Below are 19,624 nucleotides of genomic sequence, written 5' to 3' on the forward strand. Positions count from 1 at the left end.
TTTCAAACATGAAAAAAATGCACACTTTCCCAAGCATGCACCCTGAATGCACACTTTCCCCCTTGTAGGCTAAAGCAGGAAAAAGCATTTTGTGGGGAAATGTACATTTTGGGCAGGGGAAATGTGGTTTTTTGGAAGTGCATTTGTGCGCAAGCTTGGGAAATTGAGAACACTTCCCAAGAATTGTGCTCCTGCTCTTGTTGGCGGGCAGGGTTACGAATGGGATCTGTTTGCATGTGTGAGAATTCTCACACATCCCTTGTGTAGTCTACTCTGTGCAATTGTGCATCAGAGGAACATAAAGGTTTCAACAATTTTGAATAAGATTTCAAAAGTGCACATTATTCCACAATTGTTTGTTAAATTGCACATCACCCTAAGATCGGACTTAATTTCTTCAGTTTGGTAACAGCTGCAATTCCATCCACATTTACCTGGGAATAAGTTTCACTCAATTAAGTAGGATGTAATTCCAATCAGGCATGCATAGGATTGCAAATTGGACATATATTGTTGATATTAGTTAAAAAAAAAAGCTCATATCCCTGAAGATTGCACCTTATCCTTTTAAATTACTTAATTGCACATACCCTGCAAATTGCACTTTAATTTATTAATTTGCACATTACATTTAACCACCATTTTGACTTTAAATTGCTTAAATACTTTTAAATTTATTTTTCACTTCTGGATTTCACTTCAGGTTTCAATTACTGAAGCTGCACAGTTTCAAGTAATCCTGAAGTTAACTTGAAGTTAACTGCAAGTTTCACTTCACGATTCACTTCAAGTTAACTTGATGTTAACCAACTGTACAGGGATGTTGCTAGGCACTTAAAAAAATGGAGGTGGGGATGGGCAGGCCGATAGGACACAAATGTACATAAAATGTGGATATGTTGATTTATATTTATATATGCAAATTTAGAAATAACAACTAGGATTTATTTAAATTTAATTGGACAACCAGCCAATTAAATTCTCATCCAAATAACCTCAAATACAATAAAGTCTTCAATTAATTTGCACCCTGCCCCTATTCTTCCCAAACCAATGGAAAATTTTTTTCTAAGGTTAATTACCATGCAGGGAGTTGTGTATGTGTGTGTGTGTGCTTGTGCGTGTGTGCATGCAGCAGCATGTGGAGAGGGGAGAGTTAACCTTTTGCTCCCCAGCTGGAATCCCTCTTGAAAATTGCCCACTGTGTGGCAATTAAGCTAAGAATGAGACCTTCCATTGGCACCAATGAACACTTATGGGGAATGGATCTGGGCACTTGGAAATATGTTCAGGGCTAGGACTCCATGAGCGCAGGCCTAGAAATGCCCTTGCAACTGTACAGATATTTCAAAACTAACTTTTCCCCCAGTCCTACTACCTGGGACCTTAAAAAAAAAAAAAAAAATTAAACTGGAGATGCTGTGGATTGAATTTGTGCTTTACCATTGAACCATGACTTTTCCTCAAACATAGCCCTTTACTTGGCAAAAGGTCAGCAGTATGGAAAACCAGACCTATGAGGAAACGTTGAAGGAACTGGATGTGTTTAGCCTGGAGGAGAGGAGACTGCATGGGAACATACCAAGATCATACTGCCCTTAAACAAATCTATGGTGTGACCACACTTAGAATGCTGTGTGCAATTCTGGTCACTGCGCCTCAAGAAGGACAGTGTAGAGTTGGAGAAAGTGCAGAAAAGGGCAACTAAAATGATCAAAGGGCTGGAGAAACCCCCTTATGAGGAAAGCTTACAACAGCTGGGATTGTTTAGCTTAGAAAAAAGGCAAGTAAGGGGAGACATGATAGAGGAGTACAAAATTATGCCTGGTGTGGAGAAATTAGATAGGGACACATATTTCTTCCTCTCTCATAATACTAGAACCCAATGGGGGTCATCCCATGAAGCTGACTGGTAGGAGATTCAGGGCAGATAAAAGGAAGGGCTTCTTCAGACAGTGTTATCATTAAACTATGGAATTTACTTCCACAAGATGTAGTGATGGCCACCAGTTTGGATGGCTTTAAAAGGGGATTAGACAAATTCCTGGAGGATAAGACTATCAATGGCTACTGGTGCTGTTGGCTATATGCTACTTCTAGTATCAGAAGCAGTATGCCCATGTATACCAGTTGCTGGGGAACATGGGTGGGAGGGTGCTGTTGCACTCATGTCCACCTTGTGGGTTTCCTGTGGGCAGCTGGCTGGCCACTGTGTGAACAGAATGCTGGACGAGATGGACCCTTGGTCTGATCCAACATGTAGATCTTCTTATGTTCTTATGACATGATAGCACTCTTCCAGTACCTAAAAGGCCATCACATAGAAGAGGGCAACAGCATGTTTTGCCCCAGAGAGCAGGACTAGATCTTATGGGCTTAAATTACAGGAGGACAAATTTTAGTTGAATACTATTAGAGAAACTGCTTTATGGTAAAAGCAGTTCAACAATGTAACTATTTACTTGGAGAGGTTGTGGACTCTTCCTCACTGCAGGTCATCAGAGTGAGGTTGGACAGCCATCTGTTGGGAAATGCTCTCGTTCTGGATTTCCTGCAGTTGGAACACTTGGTTTTATAAGATGGCAGCGATACAGTGGGCATAACAGAAACCTAGTAGAATGGAGACAACCAGCTGGAGATGGATATCTCTGGATACAAACTCTATTGGAAGGACAATAGCTGACCAGGAAAAAGTATGAGATGTGAATGTCGTTCAAGCACTTGGAAACTGACCACAGTGCTCTCAAATTCAATTTATATGTAAGTGGAAAATTGCCATGGAAGTCCAATGGAGTCACATTTGACTTAAAAAAAGGAAACTTCTAAGAAATGAGGGGGCTGGTAAAAAGAATGTTGAAAGGGAAAGTCAGGAGGGTGAAATATCATCGAGATGCTTGGGAGTTACTTAAATCCACAACAATAGAAGCTCAGCTAGAATATATACCACAGGGCAGGAAAATCCAAGAGGTCACCAGAATGGTTAACAAGCATTTTCAAGGAAGCTTTTAGAGAAAAAGCTTCTGTCAGAAAATTGAAGTATTGCCCAAACCAGAACAAGGTAACTTGCACAAAATAAACTTGTGCAAGGAGACAATATGGGAGCTAATCACGTTAAGACCAACAATTTAAAACATCAACATCAGAAGAAGGTAACTGGCTAGATAGGCAGCTGGACTGTTGGATGGCAAGGGATTTAAAAGTGTATTAAAGGAGAATAAGGAGATTACAGAGAAGTTAAATTGATTATTTGTCTCTGTGTTCACTGTAGAAGATGTAGGGCAGATATGTAGGCCTGAACTGCTATTTTCAGGAAGGGAGTCTTGAGGAGTTGAGGCAAAAAGTGGTGACAAGAGATGAAGTTCTAGACCTTATTGATAAATAGAAAACAAACAAATTGCTGGTTCTAGATGGTATCCATCCAAAAGTTCTTAAAAATCTCCAACATGCAATTGCTGATCTTCTGACAAACCTATGTACCATGTCCCTAAGATCAGCCTCTGTAACATCAGACTAGAAAGTGGCCAATGTAACGCCTGGTTTTAAAAAGGGCTCCTGGGTGATCCAGGAAATTACAGTCTTAACATCTGTTCTGGGTAAATCGGCAGAAGATAAAATTACTGAGCATACAGAAGGGCAAGTCTTGCTTAAGAAGAATTAACATGGCTTCTGTAAAAATAAGTTCTTTCTCACTAAGGCTTTAGAGTTCCTTGAGAGTGTCAACAATCTGTTGAGAGGGATGAGCTGGTAGACATAGTTTACTTGGACTTCCAAAAGGTTTTTGACAAAGTCCCCTCTCTAAAGACTCCTCTGAGTGAACTTAGCAATTATGGAACAAGAGGAGAGGTCTCTTATGGATCATTAACTGGATAAAGAACAGAGAGCAGAGAGTAGGAATAAATGGTCAGTTCTCACAATGGAAGGATGTAAACAGTGGGGTGCCACAGGGATCTGTACTGGGACCAATGCTCTTCAACTTGTTCATAAATGATCTGGAGTTAGGGATAGGCAGAGAGGTGGCCATGTTTGCTGATGATGCCAAAATAACTAGAGTGGTTAAAACTGAAAGGATATTTCCAAATAGAAGCAATGGGCATTAAGATGCCAAACACAGCACAATGTAAGCATGTGTAGTTGTTGTTCAGTTGTTAAGTTGTGTCCAACTCTTCGTGACCCCATGGATCATAGCACGCCAGGCCTTCCCATCCTCTGCTCTCTCCCGGAGTGTGCTCATGTGTAGAGTCCTCCCAAAACCCCAACTTCACATATATATTGAAGGGATCTGAGCTGGCAGTGACTGATCAGGAAGGGGATCTCAGAGTTGAGGGTATCTTGCCTAAGGGCCCCTCAAAACCTGGAGTCGGTAGTGCCTCCAGGGTCCAAATTTCAGTTCCAAATACTTTAGCTTTGTAAGCACAGAAGAGAAAGAGGATCCCTGGGAGGTCACACAAGGGGAAGGCAGGAGTGCCAGAGGCTGGGAAAGTAATCATGCCTCTTGACCAACAACAGACATCCTTCCTGCATGCTTGTTCAAAGCACATACCCTTCAGCTCCATGGTCATCTGGAGAAGCCCTCGATCAGAAATGACTGCACTGCAGCACCTTCAGGGCCTGCCAGGCCTTACTAAGCAATGCAGCTCACAAAGGGGATGGGGGGAAGAGAAGGAGAAGCAGTAGAGGCCACTGCCTCCTTGCTCACTGTCTCTCTCTACCTGTCAAGCAAACAATTGGTCGCAATGAGGAAATCCTTTGAGGGAAAGGGTCAAGAGAAAGGGCAGCTTTTTTGCAGGGACAGCATCAAGAGTAGGCATGAACGGGCACCTCCCAAGGGCCCGCCCCCAGTAGGGGCCCACTAACAACAGCCTCCTGGACTTGCTCCTCCTCTTCATAACTGCAGCCTGCTTGTTCACCTGCCTCTTGCTCTGGGCCAGACAACGGTGGTGGTGAGAAGGAGGAGCAGGAGATGCCATGGTCTCCTTGCTCCCTGCCTCTCTGGACCTGTCAAGCAAGCAAGTGGGAGCAATGAGAAAATCCATTGAGAAAAAAGATCAGGAGAAAGAGCATCTGGGGACACTGGCAGTGATAAAGTTGGCTCGCTGAGGGAGAGGGCCCACTGAGGGTGTCTTGCCCAAGAGCCCTCCAAAAACTGGAGCCTGCGCTGCTGGGAATGCTGGGAGATGCAGTCCAACACATCTGGAGGGCACCTTGTTGGAGAAGGGTGGTCTTACAGGATGGGCTCATGGGGCTTTGGCTTTCTGCAGCCTACCTGGAATCTGGGGGCTTCTTGCCACTCCTGCCACTGCAGGTAAGTAGGGCCGGCCCTTCCATTAGGCAGAGTGAAGCACTCGCCTCAGGTGGCAGGTGTAGGGGGCAGCAGCAGCAGGCCCTTGGCTGTTCTCATGAACTTTCTGGCTATCCCTGTCTGCAGGAGGACAGAGCAGTGTATGAGAGACAACCTGTCTTGGACCCCCTAAATGTAGCCTGTGATGGAGGATGCTGTCCCATCGCCAGTGCTGAAGTGAGGTTCAGTTGCCAATTCAGTCAGCTTCTGTACATGGACTGGGCAAGGGGCAACATCTTGTCTTTTATCTCTTGCAGCAAAATGTCTTGGGCCAGCCCTGCAGGTAAGGCTGACCAGGGCAGCAGCGAATAGAGATGGCACTTCCTTAATGTCTGCTGCTTTTTCCTACCTGGCAGGGTAGTTGGGAGCAGCTGGTTCTGGCACCATCAGAAACCGATTGCTAGACTCAGTGGACCCCTGGACTGACCCAAGCATCCAGTGTTGTCTCGTCTTGGTCTCCTTTTGCTTGCCCACCTGTACCACATGAAAACAGTGTGTGGCCCTCCTTTGGTGGTCTTCCTTATGACGACTTCCCTTCTCCCTTTCTTGCAGAGCCAAGAAAAAGAATAAGCCCCTGAACCTGAAGATCCACAACAGCGTGGGAAGTTGCGAGAACATCCCTGCCCAGCGCTCTCCCCTCCTCTCTGAGCGCTCCCTGCGCTCTTTCTTCGTCGGACATCCGCCTTTCCTTCCTTCCACCCCTCCTGTCCACACAGACGGCACCTTCTCCACGAGTAAGTCAGACCCAGCAAGGGGCTTTGGGGAGACAGAAGAAAGGGATGTTGATTTAGAGTGCAAGGGGGTTGGTGGTCTCACCTCCAGAGCTGGCTTTTGTAACACCAGACAGAATGAAAACCAGGATTCAACCCCACAGCCAGATTTGCGTTTGGTTTGGAGAGGATGTGCAAGACAGCTTATTTAAATGTTTATATCAGAGGTGCAGAACCTCTTTCAGCCTGAGGGCTGAATTCCATTTTGGGGAAGCCCTCAGGGGCCTCTTTCCAATTGTGAGTGTGGCCAAAGGCAAAAGGGGTATGGCCAAAATATCAGCATATTTTATCTCAAAGCTCTTCCTACCAGCAACTAAGCCATAGGAGAAGGATTTCAACATTTTAAAATGGGGAAAAACTGCACAAAATTTGGGAAACCACCAAACAATCTGTGGTTGGGGGCAAAAGGGGTGGGGCCAGGACAAAGGGCCGGGGCCTACTGGGAAAACAGAGTGTGAACCAAAGTCCCAAAAGAAACAGCTGCACCAGTGGAATTCCGAATGTGTTTCAACACTTGGTCTTTATCAAGGGAAGAACTCTTGGAGATTCTTTGGGAAGATTCCCTCTCCCTTGCTTCTTCCAAACTGGGACCCTTAGGGGGCTACATTTGGCCCCCAGGCCTTTGGTTCTGCACCCCACTTCTATAGTAGCCTTCCAAGTTGGCATACAACAGCATAATTCTGCTGTAATGTTTGTACCAATATTTCTTTGTTTTCATTTTTTTGTGATTTACATTTTTAGTTGCAAACCATCATGAGTTTGATTTTGTCTGGTGATGTTGTTGAAATGCGACATTAGCTAATTCTTAAATCAAACAGCATGAGCTCATAATTCTCAAAGATGAAAGGAGCCCCGAATTCAATCCAGCAATTTTTGTAATTCAAACTGACATGGATTATGACTTTATTTATTTATCTGAAACATTTGTATCCTGCCCTATATCATTAGGATCTCAGGGCAGCATACAGATAAAATCAATTTACACAATGTAAAGCAATACATAATTTAAATAGCTAAAAATGTATTAAATCATTAAGCTAACTAATACTAATTTAAAATCTAAAACAATAAAACAGTTGAAACAGTGTGCAAACTCAGGGAATCCAATTAATCACAGAATTATAGAATAGTAGGGTTGGAAGGTGCCTATAAGACCATCGAGTCCAACCCTCTGCTCAGTACAGGAATCCAAGCCAAAGCATCCCTGACAGTTGGCCGTCCAGCCTTGCCTTGAATGCCTCCAGCGTGGGAGAGCTCACCACCTCCCTAGGTCATGGGTTCCATTGTTGTATTGCTCTAAGAACATAAGAACATAGAATCATAGAATAGTAGGGTTGGAAGGGGCCTACAAGACCATCAAGTCCAACCCCCTGCTTGATGCAGGAATCCAAGTCAGAGCATCCCTGACAGATGGCTGTCCAGCTTCATCTTGAATGCCTCCAGTGTGGGAGAGCCCACCACCTCCCTGGGTAATTGATTCCACTGTCATATTGCTCTAACAGTCAGGACATTTTTCCTGATGTTCAGCTGGAATCTGGCTTCCTGTAACTTGAGCCCATTATTCTGTGTCCTGCACTCTGGGATGATTGAGAAGACATCCTGGCCTTCCCCTCTATGACAACCTTTCAAGGACTTGAAGAGTGCTATCCTATCTACCCTCAGTCTTCTCAAGGCTAAACATGCCCAGTACCTTCAGTCTCTCCTCACAGGGTTTTCTTTCCAGTGCCCTGATCATCTTCGTTGCCCTCATCTGAATGCTCTCCAGTTTGTCTGCATCTTTCTTAAAGTGTGGTTAAAGAACTGGACACAGCGCTGCTCAGGGTGAGGCCTAACCAGTGCTGAGTAGAGGGGAACTAGTACTTCAAGGAGAGGGGAACTAGTACTTCAATTAGACCTCAACGGCTTTGGTAAAAAGCCATATTTTAACTTGGTGCTGAAATGAAACCAGTGTCTGCACCAATCAGGCCTCCAACAGGAGGGCATTCCACAACCGGGGTGCAAAGCATTTATATTTTCTGCACCTGAGCAATTGGCATAGTTGGCATGACTGAGGCGCCAGTCTGCCCTCCCCTCCTTCACAGCATCTGTGTCCTTCAACGAAGAGGCATTTTTGTTCCTGCTTCTGCTGGTTCTGCTTCTGCTGCCGCTGAACGCAGCTCAAAGGCAGCATACTATTGTAAACACAAGCTCTGATCCCAGCCAATCAGAGAGGGGGATGTTGTGTTCCGTGTTACGCCAAAAAATGTCTCCCACATTTTTTTCGACCATTCTCATTCTCATTCAATTTGATAGAAGAGAAGTTGCTTTCGAAAAGAAATCCACTGCTGAAGACATTTTGGAGACATTCTCTTGGGTTGGGGTTGGGTTTCTTGGGCCGACCTTACTTAGGAGGTGAGCACAGGTGTCCTGTTTTTCATTGTACAATCATCTCCCTGGCCTCCTGTAGCCTCCTCAGCTTCCCACACTTTAATTAAAACCCAGTGGGAGACGCCATGAAGTAGTTGCTCCCATAGGGCTTTTCCAGATCAGGAGGTGCAGGCAGCCTGGTTAGGCTAGCTGGGATTAGGTAAGATCAGGAACACTGCAAAAATAAATTCCAAAACACCCGGGGGGGGGGGGGGTCTACATGGAAATGGAATGAAAAGCACTTCCAGGTTATATCTGGATTTTTTTTAAATTGCTGTGGTCCGTCGGGCACATGGAGCAGGAAAAGTGGCGCGTACAGCACCTAAAACCCCACGGGTCACATGAAAGCACTTCTCATTTTGGATGGGCGGAGTAGAACTGAACATCATCAAACACATCAAGCCTGCTCAATGAATGAGAGAGGCCTGTTCCCCGCCCCTGTCCACACTCCCATGTGTGTGTGTGTGTGTGTGTGTGTGAAAGAGGAGGAGGCTTTCCTGCAGAAACAAGAGTTCGGGGCTGGGAAGCGGAGGCTAGCAGAGGGAGGCAACTCCAGCCCTTTTCCTCTGTGCAGGATATCTGTCCCTGGGCTAGCTATTCACAATATGTCATGCACAATAAAGAATACACAGACGGGAAGACGAGGGGGCGGCCAGTACCGGAGAGCCTTCAGTAGTGGCATTTTGCAGTTGTGTTACTGTGATCTGCTGAAAAGTAAACAATACAAGGAGAAGAAGGAGTAGGGGCAGCCAGTGCTGGGAGTCCCCCCCACACACACACTTCAGTTCTGTGCAGCTCAGTCCTATGCATGGGTCTACTCAGAAGTAAACCTCATGCTGTTCAAGGGAGGCAGTATGCCTGAGTTTTGCAGCCATGACATGTCATCCTGTGCCTCTTTACTTGGGAGTAAGTCCCATTGTGTTCAGAGGGACTTACTCCCTGGGAAGAGTGCAGAGGATCGCAGCTTTGCTCTGTCTACATTCTCTTTCCATGGTTGGAACTTTATATACCACAACACACACACACACACACACCACGCATTTTCTGTATAGCCTGGGATTGCTGGGCATGTGCGATGTTGCTCAATCTCTTACCAGGATCGTATTTGAACTTAACTGACTGGAGGCTGATTGGGGGAGGACAGGAAGTGTGCTTTTATGAATGGGAAATAGGGGCTAGTTACTGTGATGGGTGAAAGCCACTACTGCTCAATTCTGAAGGCTAGGAACAGTGCTGTAGTGCTTTTATGAACTGGAAAGGCAGGCTAGTTACTCTGACAGGCAAAAGCTTCTACGCTATCCTGACTGCTTGAAAATGAGCAACTGAGCTATTCTGAATGGGAAACACAGTTTGCAGACCGTGCAGCCTACCACCAATAGGGAAAAAGAGTGATGGGGGGGTGAGGGGCAGCCCCACCCCTTGGCCCCATCACTGCCAGGTCACAGCCACATCAGAGATGCACACCCAGGATTTAATACGGGGGGGGGGCAGAGCACACTGCAGCGGAACCGCCTGGGAGTCACTTGAAGTAAAAAATATGGACTAAAAGGACTTCCGAAAATGCAGCTTTTCACGAGGGAAGCTGCTGGCTGGCTGCGGATTGGGACAGCATCATCTCCTGCAAAAGACCCTGAGGTGTTCTCCCTCGCATTAAATCAGATGTGTAGATTGGTTCCCTGAGAATGAATGAGGCAGAACAATGCAAGAAAGAAATTGGAGGACAGATTTTGGCAGAAGAGGCACTCCACCTTGTCCCTGGAACTATAAACAATGCTGCACCATCCCTTTGTTGTGGATGCAAAATGGGGGCCAGCCTGCCAACACAGTTGATGCTGTTGCAGCATGAAAATGCCCCCCCCACACACACACACACCAAAAATGAAAGAAGCTGTGCTACAAACCCTGCCAATGGGGAGCCCAACTGTGGCCTGAGCATACCAAGTGCTGATGGTAACCCTGGCCACTGAAGTTGCTGGATGATCCTTTGAACCACAGGTTGCAAGAATGGATCTAAGACGGGGCGCCAAACCTCATTCAACCTCAGGGCCAAATTCAATTCCAGAGGTTCTTGGGGGCCAAATTCCAGTGGTGGGCATTTTAGAATGGGAAGAAAAATGTAGAAAAGCTGGTAATCCATCAAAGGATTGGGAGTTGGGGAAAGGGAGGTGGAGCAAGGGAAAGAGAGCATAGTCTAAGATTACCCCCAAGTAGGGATGTCAGAGAAATCCACCGCAGATTCAAATGTGGCTGGATTCTTTGGAATCTGGCCTCCAGAATCTGTGGCGGAACGGCCCCACTTACCTCAATTCCAGGAGGATTCTGGTTGGAATGGCACTCGGCTGCTTGAGGCTTAACCAGCGCCATTCGCTTCCACGCTGATCACCATTTTTCTTTAAAAAGTGGCGATCGGCAGGATGTGCCCATAGGAAAGGAAAGGTTCCTCCTGTGCAAGCACCAGGTCATTACTGACCCCTACAGGGATGCCTGCTTACGGTGGTGTTTTCATGGCAGACTATAGCTATGTGTCCATAGATCATTCCAGGCTCCCCTTCCCATTCCATGCCAGCTACGTGGGAGCAGCAGCTTGAGAAGAGTCAAGAAGAGTCTCTTTTTTATTTTTAGGGGAGAGTGCAGTACCATCTAAAGTCAGCTGTATAATAACTCCCATGGCCTTTTGGAGAACCCTGGATAGCTGGCATGGGACCACACTTGGACCAGATTTGGCCCACGGGCCAGAGGTTCTGTACCCCTGATCTAAGAGTACCCCCCAGCTGCACGCCAGGTCTCTTTTTAAAGGGGGCACAACACTATCTAAAGCAGGCCATATAATGACTCCCTTATCATTCTCATACCACATACACCACCAGTGGGGGCTGGTGGCTCCGATTTTGATTGTGCGATAAATCCACTCTGGGTTTCAGTCAGAACCAGCCAGAGCTCTAAAGGAGCTATCCAAGCTATTTTGCAGGCAGGTTTCAGCACCTTGGACAACTCCTTTAGAGTTCTGACTGAAACCCAGAATGGATTCACAGCCGCTAGCCTCCATTGTGCATCCCTTCACACCAGGGGCATTTTCAGAATATTGACCAAGATTCCCCCTTCCTTCCCAGGACTAAATGGGATGGCAGCACCCTCAGCTCTGGCAATGTGTGCGTGTGTGTGTAACTCTTCCAGATTAATTAATATGGCATACAAGGACGTGTTCTCGCATAGGTGGCCTCTGACAGCGTTGTCTGGCTTTTGCCATACGTGTGTCAGCCTTTTACCTTTCCTTGACAATTTGTCGGGGAGAAAAACAACGACGCAGCCGATGCCATCTAACAGGCAAGGACGTCCAGATGGAAGGGGTCAGGACGTCAGCACAGCTGTCTCCCATCTAAGCTGAGGCTTCCCTTCTGGCTCTTTGGCTGACGTCGCCTGTGACATGGCATGGCCTGAATTGCCAAGCAAAATCTCCAGCCCAGTGCTTGGGGACAAGCTTTTGCTCATTAGCTGAATAGCAGGCCTGAGGACATACTTCTCAGGGGGTGGGGGGTGGCTCTTGACATCACTTCCCCATTGAAATGTCTCCAGAAGAAACCCAGAAATGCTGGCACTCTCTCACCCCATCCTTGGAGCTGGAGGGGAAAGGCAGATGCTTCAGGGGTTGCTGCTATATTTATTTGTTTGTTTATTTATTTAAAGTATTTTTATCCTGCTCCTTGGCCAAAAAGGCTTCCGGAGTGACTTACATATAATCAGTAAAACAAGACAGTCTGTGCCTGCAGACTTACAATCTACAAAGGCCCATCACACAAGGAAAGAGGGATGGAGAGGGAAGAGGATGAGAGAAGTTATATAATCTTCTAGATGAGAGATGTCTGAGTAGGGATGGCGGAGAATTCTGCCACAGATCTCGGTGAGGCTGAATGCCAGTGCATTCGGCCCCCCGAAATCTATGGCGGAAAGGCCTGCCCCCCCCCTGCCCCCCCACGGATCCCCCCCGGGATGAGACTCACCTGGGGCGGATCTTCTGGGCAGTGGCCGCTCCTGCGGTGGCTTCGGCGGTGGCAGCGGCGGCGGCAGCGGCGGCGGCAGCGGCTGGTCTTCCAACTGGCTGCCGCCGCCGCCATTTCCACTCTTGTTCTTGTAAAAAAAAAAAAAAAAGACGTGATAGGTAAATCTTTACGTAGCCTATCATGGCTGGGTGGGTTAAAAAAAAAAAAAAAGCACTGCATACACAAATGGCGGCAGCTACGGCTGCTGCCATTTGCGTTCCTTATTTTTGCCCGTCTTAGTCTATGTAAATATTTATGTAGGCTATGACGGCAAAAATAAAGGGTAACGCAAATAGCAGAGTGGGCACTAGTTGCGTCCCTTTTCGATTCCCCGTTTTAGCCTATGTAAATATTTACGTAGATTAAGAGGGCAAAAATAAGGAACTCAAATGGCTGCGGCCGTAGCCACTGCCATTTGCGTACGCGGTTTTTTGTGTTTTTTTTACCCAGAGCCCTCCATGGCCGGAAATCCGGCTGTGGATGGCTCTGGCCTGGCTGGGGCTGGCCGGCTGCTCCGCGGAGCTGCCGCAGAGCACAACCGGCCGTGGAGGATTCCGGGGGGGAGGAACGGAGCGCCTCCCCCCCCATCCAGGATTCCAGAGGGAGGGATGGAATGCCTCCCCCCCACCATAAACATAATCCGCGAACAGGTAAGTGACTTTCGTACATCCCTATGTCTGAGTGGGTTCTAGCTTCCCTGCCTGTTTCACTACAGTCCCCAAGATGCTGACCTATGCTTTAAGAACATAAGAAGAGCCATGCCGGATCAGACCAAGGGTCCATCTAGTCCAGCATTCTGTTCACACAGTGGCCAACCAGCTGCCCACCGGAAACCCACCAACGGGACAGGCATGCAACAGCACCCTCCCACCCATGTTCCCCAGCAACTGGTGTACATAGGCATACTGCCTCTGATACTTGAGGAAGCATATAGCCATCAAGCCTAGTAGCCATTGATAGCCTTCTCCTCCAGGAATTTGTCTAACCCCCTTTTTAAAGCCATCCAAGTTGGCGGCCATCACTACATCTTCGGTCTTTGAGCGTAGAGCTTTGTGATGGACAAAACAATCCTGTTCGATTCTGCTCAATTTCTAATTTTTCCTATATGAAGTCCATTCTGTCCTGTTTCCACATGAGTTTGCACATTTTTAAAAAAAGTGTGCATGAACATACATATTTTCATGCACATTTCTTTATTTAGATTTGACGTATGCATTCCTGCAAGCACCGTTCAAAACATATGCATTTTTGTGTGCACTTTTCTAGGTATAAACATTGCCAATGATTTCTGCAAAGGCGGTGCAGTTTTGTGTGTACTTTCCCCTAATATACATTTGTCTGTGTGCACATTTTCCTCTACTACTATATGCGTATCGTTGTGTGTATTTTTTGATTATCAAACTGCTTGCAAAACTCAGCAAAGTGTGAATATCGCACTATCACTGCATTCCAGTTCGTGTGGAGGTCCAGAGAGAGTGTGAATTTGGTAAGTTTATTCATTCATTCATTCATTCATTCATTTCTATACTGCCCAATAGCTGAAGCTCTCTGAGTTTGTATTAAAATGGAAACTGAACAAATTTCTTAACCATCCATACAAAGGTCCCAGGACCAGTTTCTTCTGCAATCTGATTTGTCATGGAGAACTACCTGGAATGGGGCCTAGTTGGCAGTGGCACCCAGGTTACAGAACTCCTTCCCGGGTGTCACTGCCAAGGAAGGCAGCGCAGGCAGTGCAGGGCCAACATCCTTCCTGCACAGGGCCAACATCAAGGGTGGGCGTGATCAGGCACCTGCCGATGGCCCACACCCCAGTGAGGGCGCACTAACAAGAGCACCCTGGACTTGCTGCTCCTCTTCACCATGGCAACCTCCTTGTTCACTCGCCTTTCGCTCTGGCCCAGACAAGGGTGGTGTTGAGAAGGAGGAGGAGCTGATGCCACTGCCTACTTGCTCTTTGCTCTCTGCCTGTCAAGCAAGCAAGCTGTAGCAATGATTAGGGGGAGGAGGCGGAGCGATAGCACCTGGTGACAATGGCAGTGAGAAGGTAGATTCACTGAGGGAGGGGGCCAGCCGAAGGTGTCTTGCCCAAGGGCCCTCAAAAACCTGGAGCCAGCCCTGCTCCTGTGGGAAGGTAGGAGATTCAGGACAGAGAAAAGGGAGGACTTCTTCACACAGCGCATAGTTAAACCATGGAATTTGCTTCCACAAGACGTAGTGATGGCCACCAGTTTGGATGGCTTTAAAAGGGGTTTAGACAGATTCCTGGGGGAAAAGGCTGTCAGTGGCTACCTGTCCTGATGGTGACATGCTACCTCCTGTAGCAGAGTTGGTATGCCTCTGTACACCAGTTGCTGGGGAACATGGGTGGGAGGGTGCTATTGCCCCCCTGTCCTGCTTGTGGGTTTCCCGTGGGCAGCTGGTTGGCCACTGAGTCAACAGAATGCTGGACCAGGTGGACTTTAGTCTGATCCAGCAGGGCTCTTGTCCTTATGTTATGTTCCCCATCCCCCTTTCCATTTGTGTCATGTCTAATAGACTGTAGCAATGCAAGCCGAGACAAATTCATGCAGGATATGTCTATCAAAGGCTACTAGTCCTGATGGCTATATGCTATCTCCAGTATCAGAGGCCGGATATTTCTCAATGCCCATTGCTGGGGAACATGAGCAGGAGGGTGCCGTTGCACTCAAGCCCTGCTTGTGGGTTTCCCACAGGCAGCTGGTCGGCCACTGTGTGAACAGAATGCTGGACTAGATGGACCCTTGGTCTGATCCAGCTGGGCTCTTCTGATGTTCTTAAGGTACACTTTCCTCCCTCTTTGCTGATCTTCAGACACCATGCAAAGATGATGCCTTTTTCAGAAAGTGTTTGGAACTCTCTGAATTTGGCATTTTCTTGGTTTGCTGCTCCCCTTTGGTTATTGCCTGCTGCTGAATTTAATTAGCTATCTGTTTCCTGTTGTGTTCTGCTATTTGTGCTCTTATGTGTTCTTGTTGTTTTAATCCTGGTTTTGATCATCTTAGACTTTGGCATTCTGGATTTTTACATTTTGTTAGCTGCCCAGTAAACCATTTTTAGACCACAGGAAAAGGCAGGATGCAGGTGTTTTTATAATAAATTAATTCATTAACAGAGTCATTGTAGAGGATGGTGTGGATTTCTCCATCCACTATTCCCCCCCCACACACACACACACACACCTTCTTCCAGGTTGTAGACACAGCTATGGCTTTGGGAGGAAGTCCAAGCATAGTTTCTGCATCCATCTGCTGCAGAAAGCTCTATGGTGGTTCCTCTTCTGAGGTCACCGTTGCTACCTCAGAAGAGAGTTGGGGACGGAGGAAAGGGGGCAGGATGGTGGATGGGGAGGGGGGAGGAGAGGAGTGTTGAACAGAGATGCTCTCATGGTTTGGCTGCCGTCCAGGTTAGGGATGAATTCCAACATTATTGCCTTAACTGGGTATCTGAGGAACATTATTATTCCAGTTCACTTAGGCCCACTCCAGATGTTAATGCAGTGGTGTGGTTGCTGCTGGAAGGCGAAACACCATGGGTTGCCTCTCTGTGTGATTTGCTACTACAGAATGCCATATAGTTCAGGCTATTCCAACCCACTGGTGCAGTTAGAATGGCCACGAATTACACAGGTACCCATTTTCATGAACAAACTGGCATGTGGGTCTAGCCAGGAATCCACCACATTTATGGCAACTGGGGAAAGAGGGTGGAGAAAGGAGAAGGGCGCATTGCCAAGCAAAATTCTCACCCATCAGCAATGGCCAAATTCAAAGGACGCAGCTATTCCCAGCATGGTGAGGACTATAATGGGCCTGCCTGCCATGTAGCTGTTAAAGATGAATCTGCCCATTTCACTTTCTCCCACATTAGTTTACTACTACAACAACAACAATTCAAGTCCTTTCCTATCTGTTTATGAAGAAATGTGCAATTTTGGATAAATTGCTATCAAAACATGAATCTCACCCACCCCTAGTCCTAGTCTGTCACTCTAACCACTACACCACACTGCCATACATAGAATTCCCTGCTTCTGTCCTATACAGACACTGACAAGACCTAGATCTGCTTCACTTCAGCAAAGTTGCTTTAGGACCCCAGTTCCTTTCATTCTGTTCAGGTTCTACTAACGGCCTGGGAAGTTTAATTCTTCTGATATGTTCTCATCTCCCCCCCACACCAAAAAAATCTGCTCTGCAAAATCCTATTGCAGCTTTCCCCCCCCTGACTCTCCTCCCTGCTCCCCCACCCACCCACCACTGCATTCCAGCTCACTCCCTATTACTCTGTACAAAATCATCACTTTCACAGTATCAAATCATCACCTTGCTTTAAGGGCTTGACTTGCAGAAAACTCGGAAGTGTGTTTGTTCCTGGGTGATGTCGACCCCTTTTGACCTTCTCGGAACGCTGTCCTTGAGGAGTGACAAGGTGTCTGGGATGAGCTCTTTTGTTGCATCCTGGAACAACAGATCAGTAGGTTAAGAGCTGAGTGTGTTTGAAATATCAGGGCAAGGTGCTTTGCTTAATGGCTAGACAGCGTTCTCCTGCTGTGAATGTTCCTTGCCGTACTTTTACCCAGATCCCTGGTGGATTTGGTTGACTTTCTGTCGGTCTCACTTTCATGCTCTCATCTGAGTGCTTTCCTGTTTTACTGGAAGTCTGTAATGGGCAGATGCTTCACAGCACACCAGCTAAAGCAGAGGTGCAGAACATCAGGCCCAGATGCCAACATACCCTACCCCTGGCTATAGCCTTTCCCCTGACCACAAATTGTTTGGCGGTTTTCCAGCTTCTGTACACCCCCTTGCCTCTCAATACTAAAAGGTTGAAATGCCTCTCCTAAAGCTTAGTTACTGACAGTTAGAGCTTTAAGCTAAAATCTGCTGATATCTATCTATCTATCTATCTATCTATCTATCTATCATCTATCTATCTATCTATCTATCTATCTATCTATCTATCTATCTATCATCTATGGTATTTTGGCACCATCCCGTTTGCTGGCCCTGTCTGCCACTGGAATGCAGCCCCTAACAGCTTCCTCGAAATGGAATTCGATCCTCAGGGTGAAAATAATGCTGTGCCGAAAATTTGTCCCACATTTTTTGGACCATTCTTATTCAATTGGATAGAAAAAGAAATTGCTTTCGAAAACAAATTGAAAAGAGAAGAAATTTCAGGGGAATTCTCATGGGTTGTGTTCAGGGTTCTTGTGCTTACTTTGCATATGAGGTGGCCGAGGAGTGGGTGTGAGTGTTCTGCCTTTCATTGTACCATCATCGCTCCGCACCTTAGAGACAAGATGCATCTGGAATTCGTCCTCAGAACTTTTATGTTTGGAAGATCCTGGGGAAGGTGCCAAACCCCAAAGAATGTCAAGTAGAGCTCAGCCAAAATTTCTCAGGAGACATTTTTCTCAGAAAAGCCCTGAATTTTTTTTTCTTACCCCCCTAGAAATGTCATTTTGCTCCCTAGAAATGTCAATTTCTTCCCCATTTGGGGGTGAGTTTTGCCTTCCGTCCCCACCACAATGCCCCAGAATGATGCTCGGTATGGTGTATTGTGGAGAACGCAAAATGAGGGCCAGGCTGCCAATACAGTTGCTGCTGTTGCCACTTGCAAAGGCAGTACAACCCCCCGCCCCTCAAAACAACAACAACAAAACCCTTAGGGAGAAGAAGAAGAAGAAGAAGAAGAAGAAGAAGAAGAAGAAGAAGAAGAAGAAGAAGAAGCAGCAGCAGCAGCAGCAGCAGCTGTGCTACAATCCCTGCCAATGGTGAGCCCCACCTGTGAGAAATTGTGAGATCTTCTTCTCCCACTGAAGAATTTCAGTGAAATTGTCCATCCCCCCGCATTTCTCTGCCCCCAAATAGGGTGGAGAATTTGGTCATTTGTGCACAGCTCTAATTTGGCACCCTAGAGATAAAGGAAGCCTTATGTAAGGATTGGGCCAAACATCACTGCAGAAGCACCCCCAAAAGGCAAAGGAACAGATTCAGAGTCAGATGCGGGCAAAGGGGTGGTGGACCTACCAAGGTCACAGGAGGTAGGGCAGAGTAACAGTAGCAAAGAGGAGTCGTGCTGGCTAATCAGTTGGATCAAAGCCAGCCAGAGACCTCTGTATCCATGGGAATGCAAGATATGGTGGGGGAAGAATGAGGAGTGACGGATTGAAGAATCAGATGTTGGGTGAGGAGGGAAGAGAAATTTCAGGATGTGAGGCAATCTAAGAAGAGGTCCCTAGAAGAAGACCCTCCCTGAGGGCAGACCCGGAAAACCTACTCAAGTTTCGTACTGTTGGCAGGTGCCCATTTGTGTTGCAACTTCCTATCATAGTGTATTCATCAAAGGTAGCTTCTTGTAGTCTAATTAGTATTATGCAAAGCTGACTAGAAGACTAGGATCTGTGTTGCTGTATGCAGATTACGTCTGTACCCTGAAGCGTGGCTGATTTGGCTATAGCTTGCATAATAAAAGCTATTGACTTGCAAAATAAAAGCTGTTGACTAAGAGATTGTCTTCACTGTGTGACTACAAAGATGACCGGAGGCTTGGCACTCAACACCCTATGAGCAAGCATGTTCCAGTATTGATTAGGGTCTATCAGGGGTCAAGATGCAAGAGGTTGCATTCCCATTGGGGATGTACAAAAGTCCCTTACCTTTGACGAAAGTTGATTCGCGGTGGGGGGGAGGCGCTCCGTCCCTCCCCCTGAAATTCTGGCCGGGGGGAGGTGCCCCGTCCCTCCCTCCTGAAATTCTGGCCAGTGGGGAGGAGCCCCGTCCCTCCCCCCCGAAATTCTGGCTGGGGGGGAGGCGCCCTGTCCCTCCCACTGCGAATCCTGTTCTGCCGGGACTGCAAATGGCGGCGGATGTAGCCACCGCCATTTGCGTCCCTGCAGTCAGCCGTGATAGGCTATGTAAATGTTTATGTAGCCTATCACGGCTGAGTGAAAAAAAAACCCGTGCATACGCAAATGGCGCCCATGGGCGCCGCCATTTGTGTTCCTTATTTTGGCATGTGTAGTCTACGTAAACATTTACGTAAAC

General features: G+C 47.0%; 1 protein-coding gene across 1 annotated transcript in view; it reads left to right on the forward strand.

Moving 5' to 3' along the window:
- KSR2 (kinase suppressor of ras 2) overlaps positions 1 to 19,624 on the forward strand; it is a 349,744-nt gene that overhangs the window by 144,573 nt on the left and 185,547 nt on the right. The window contains exon 5 of the mRNA XM_084819248.1: positions 5,891 to 6,072. Within this exon, the coding sequence (XP_084675374.1) occupies positions 5,891 to 6,072 (182 nt within the window). The remainder of the gene's footprint in view (positions 1 to 5,890; positions 6,073 to 19,624) is intronic.

The sequence above is a fragment of the Heloderma suspectum genome, chromosome 13, assembly GCF_057233095.1.
Source record: "Heloderma suspectum isolate Gila_16-S chromosome 13, 16-S_ref, whole genome shotgun sequence".
NCBI lineage: Eukaryota > Metazoa > Chordata > Lepidosauria > Squamata > Helodermatidae > Heloderma > Heloderma suspectum.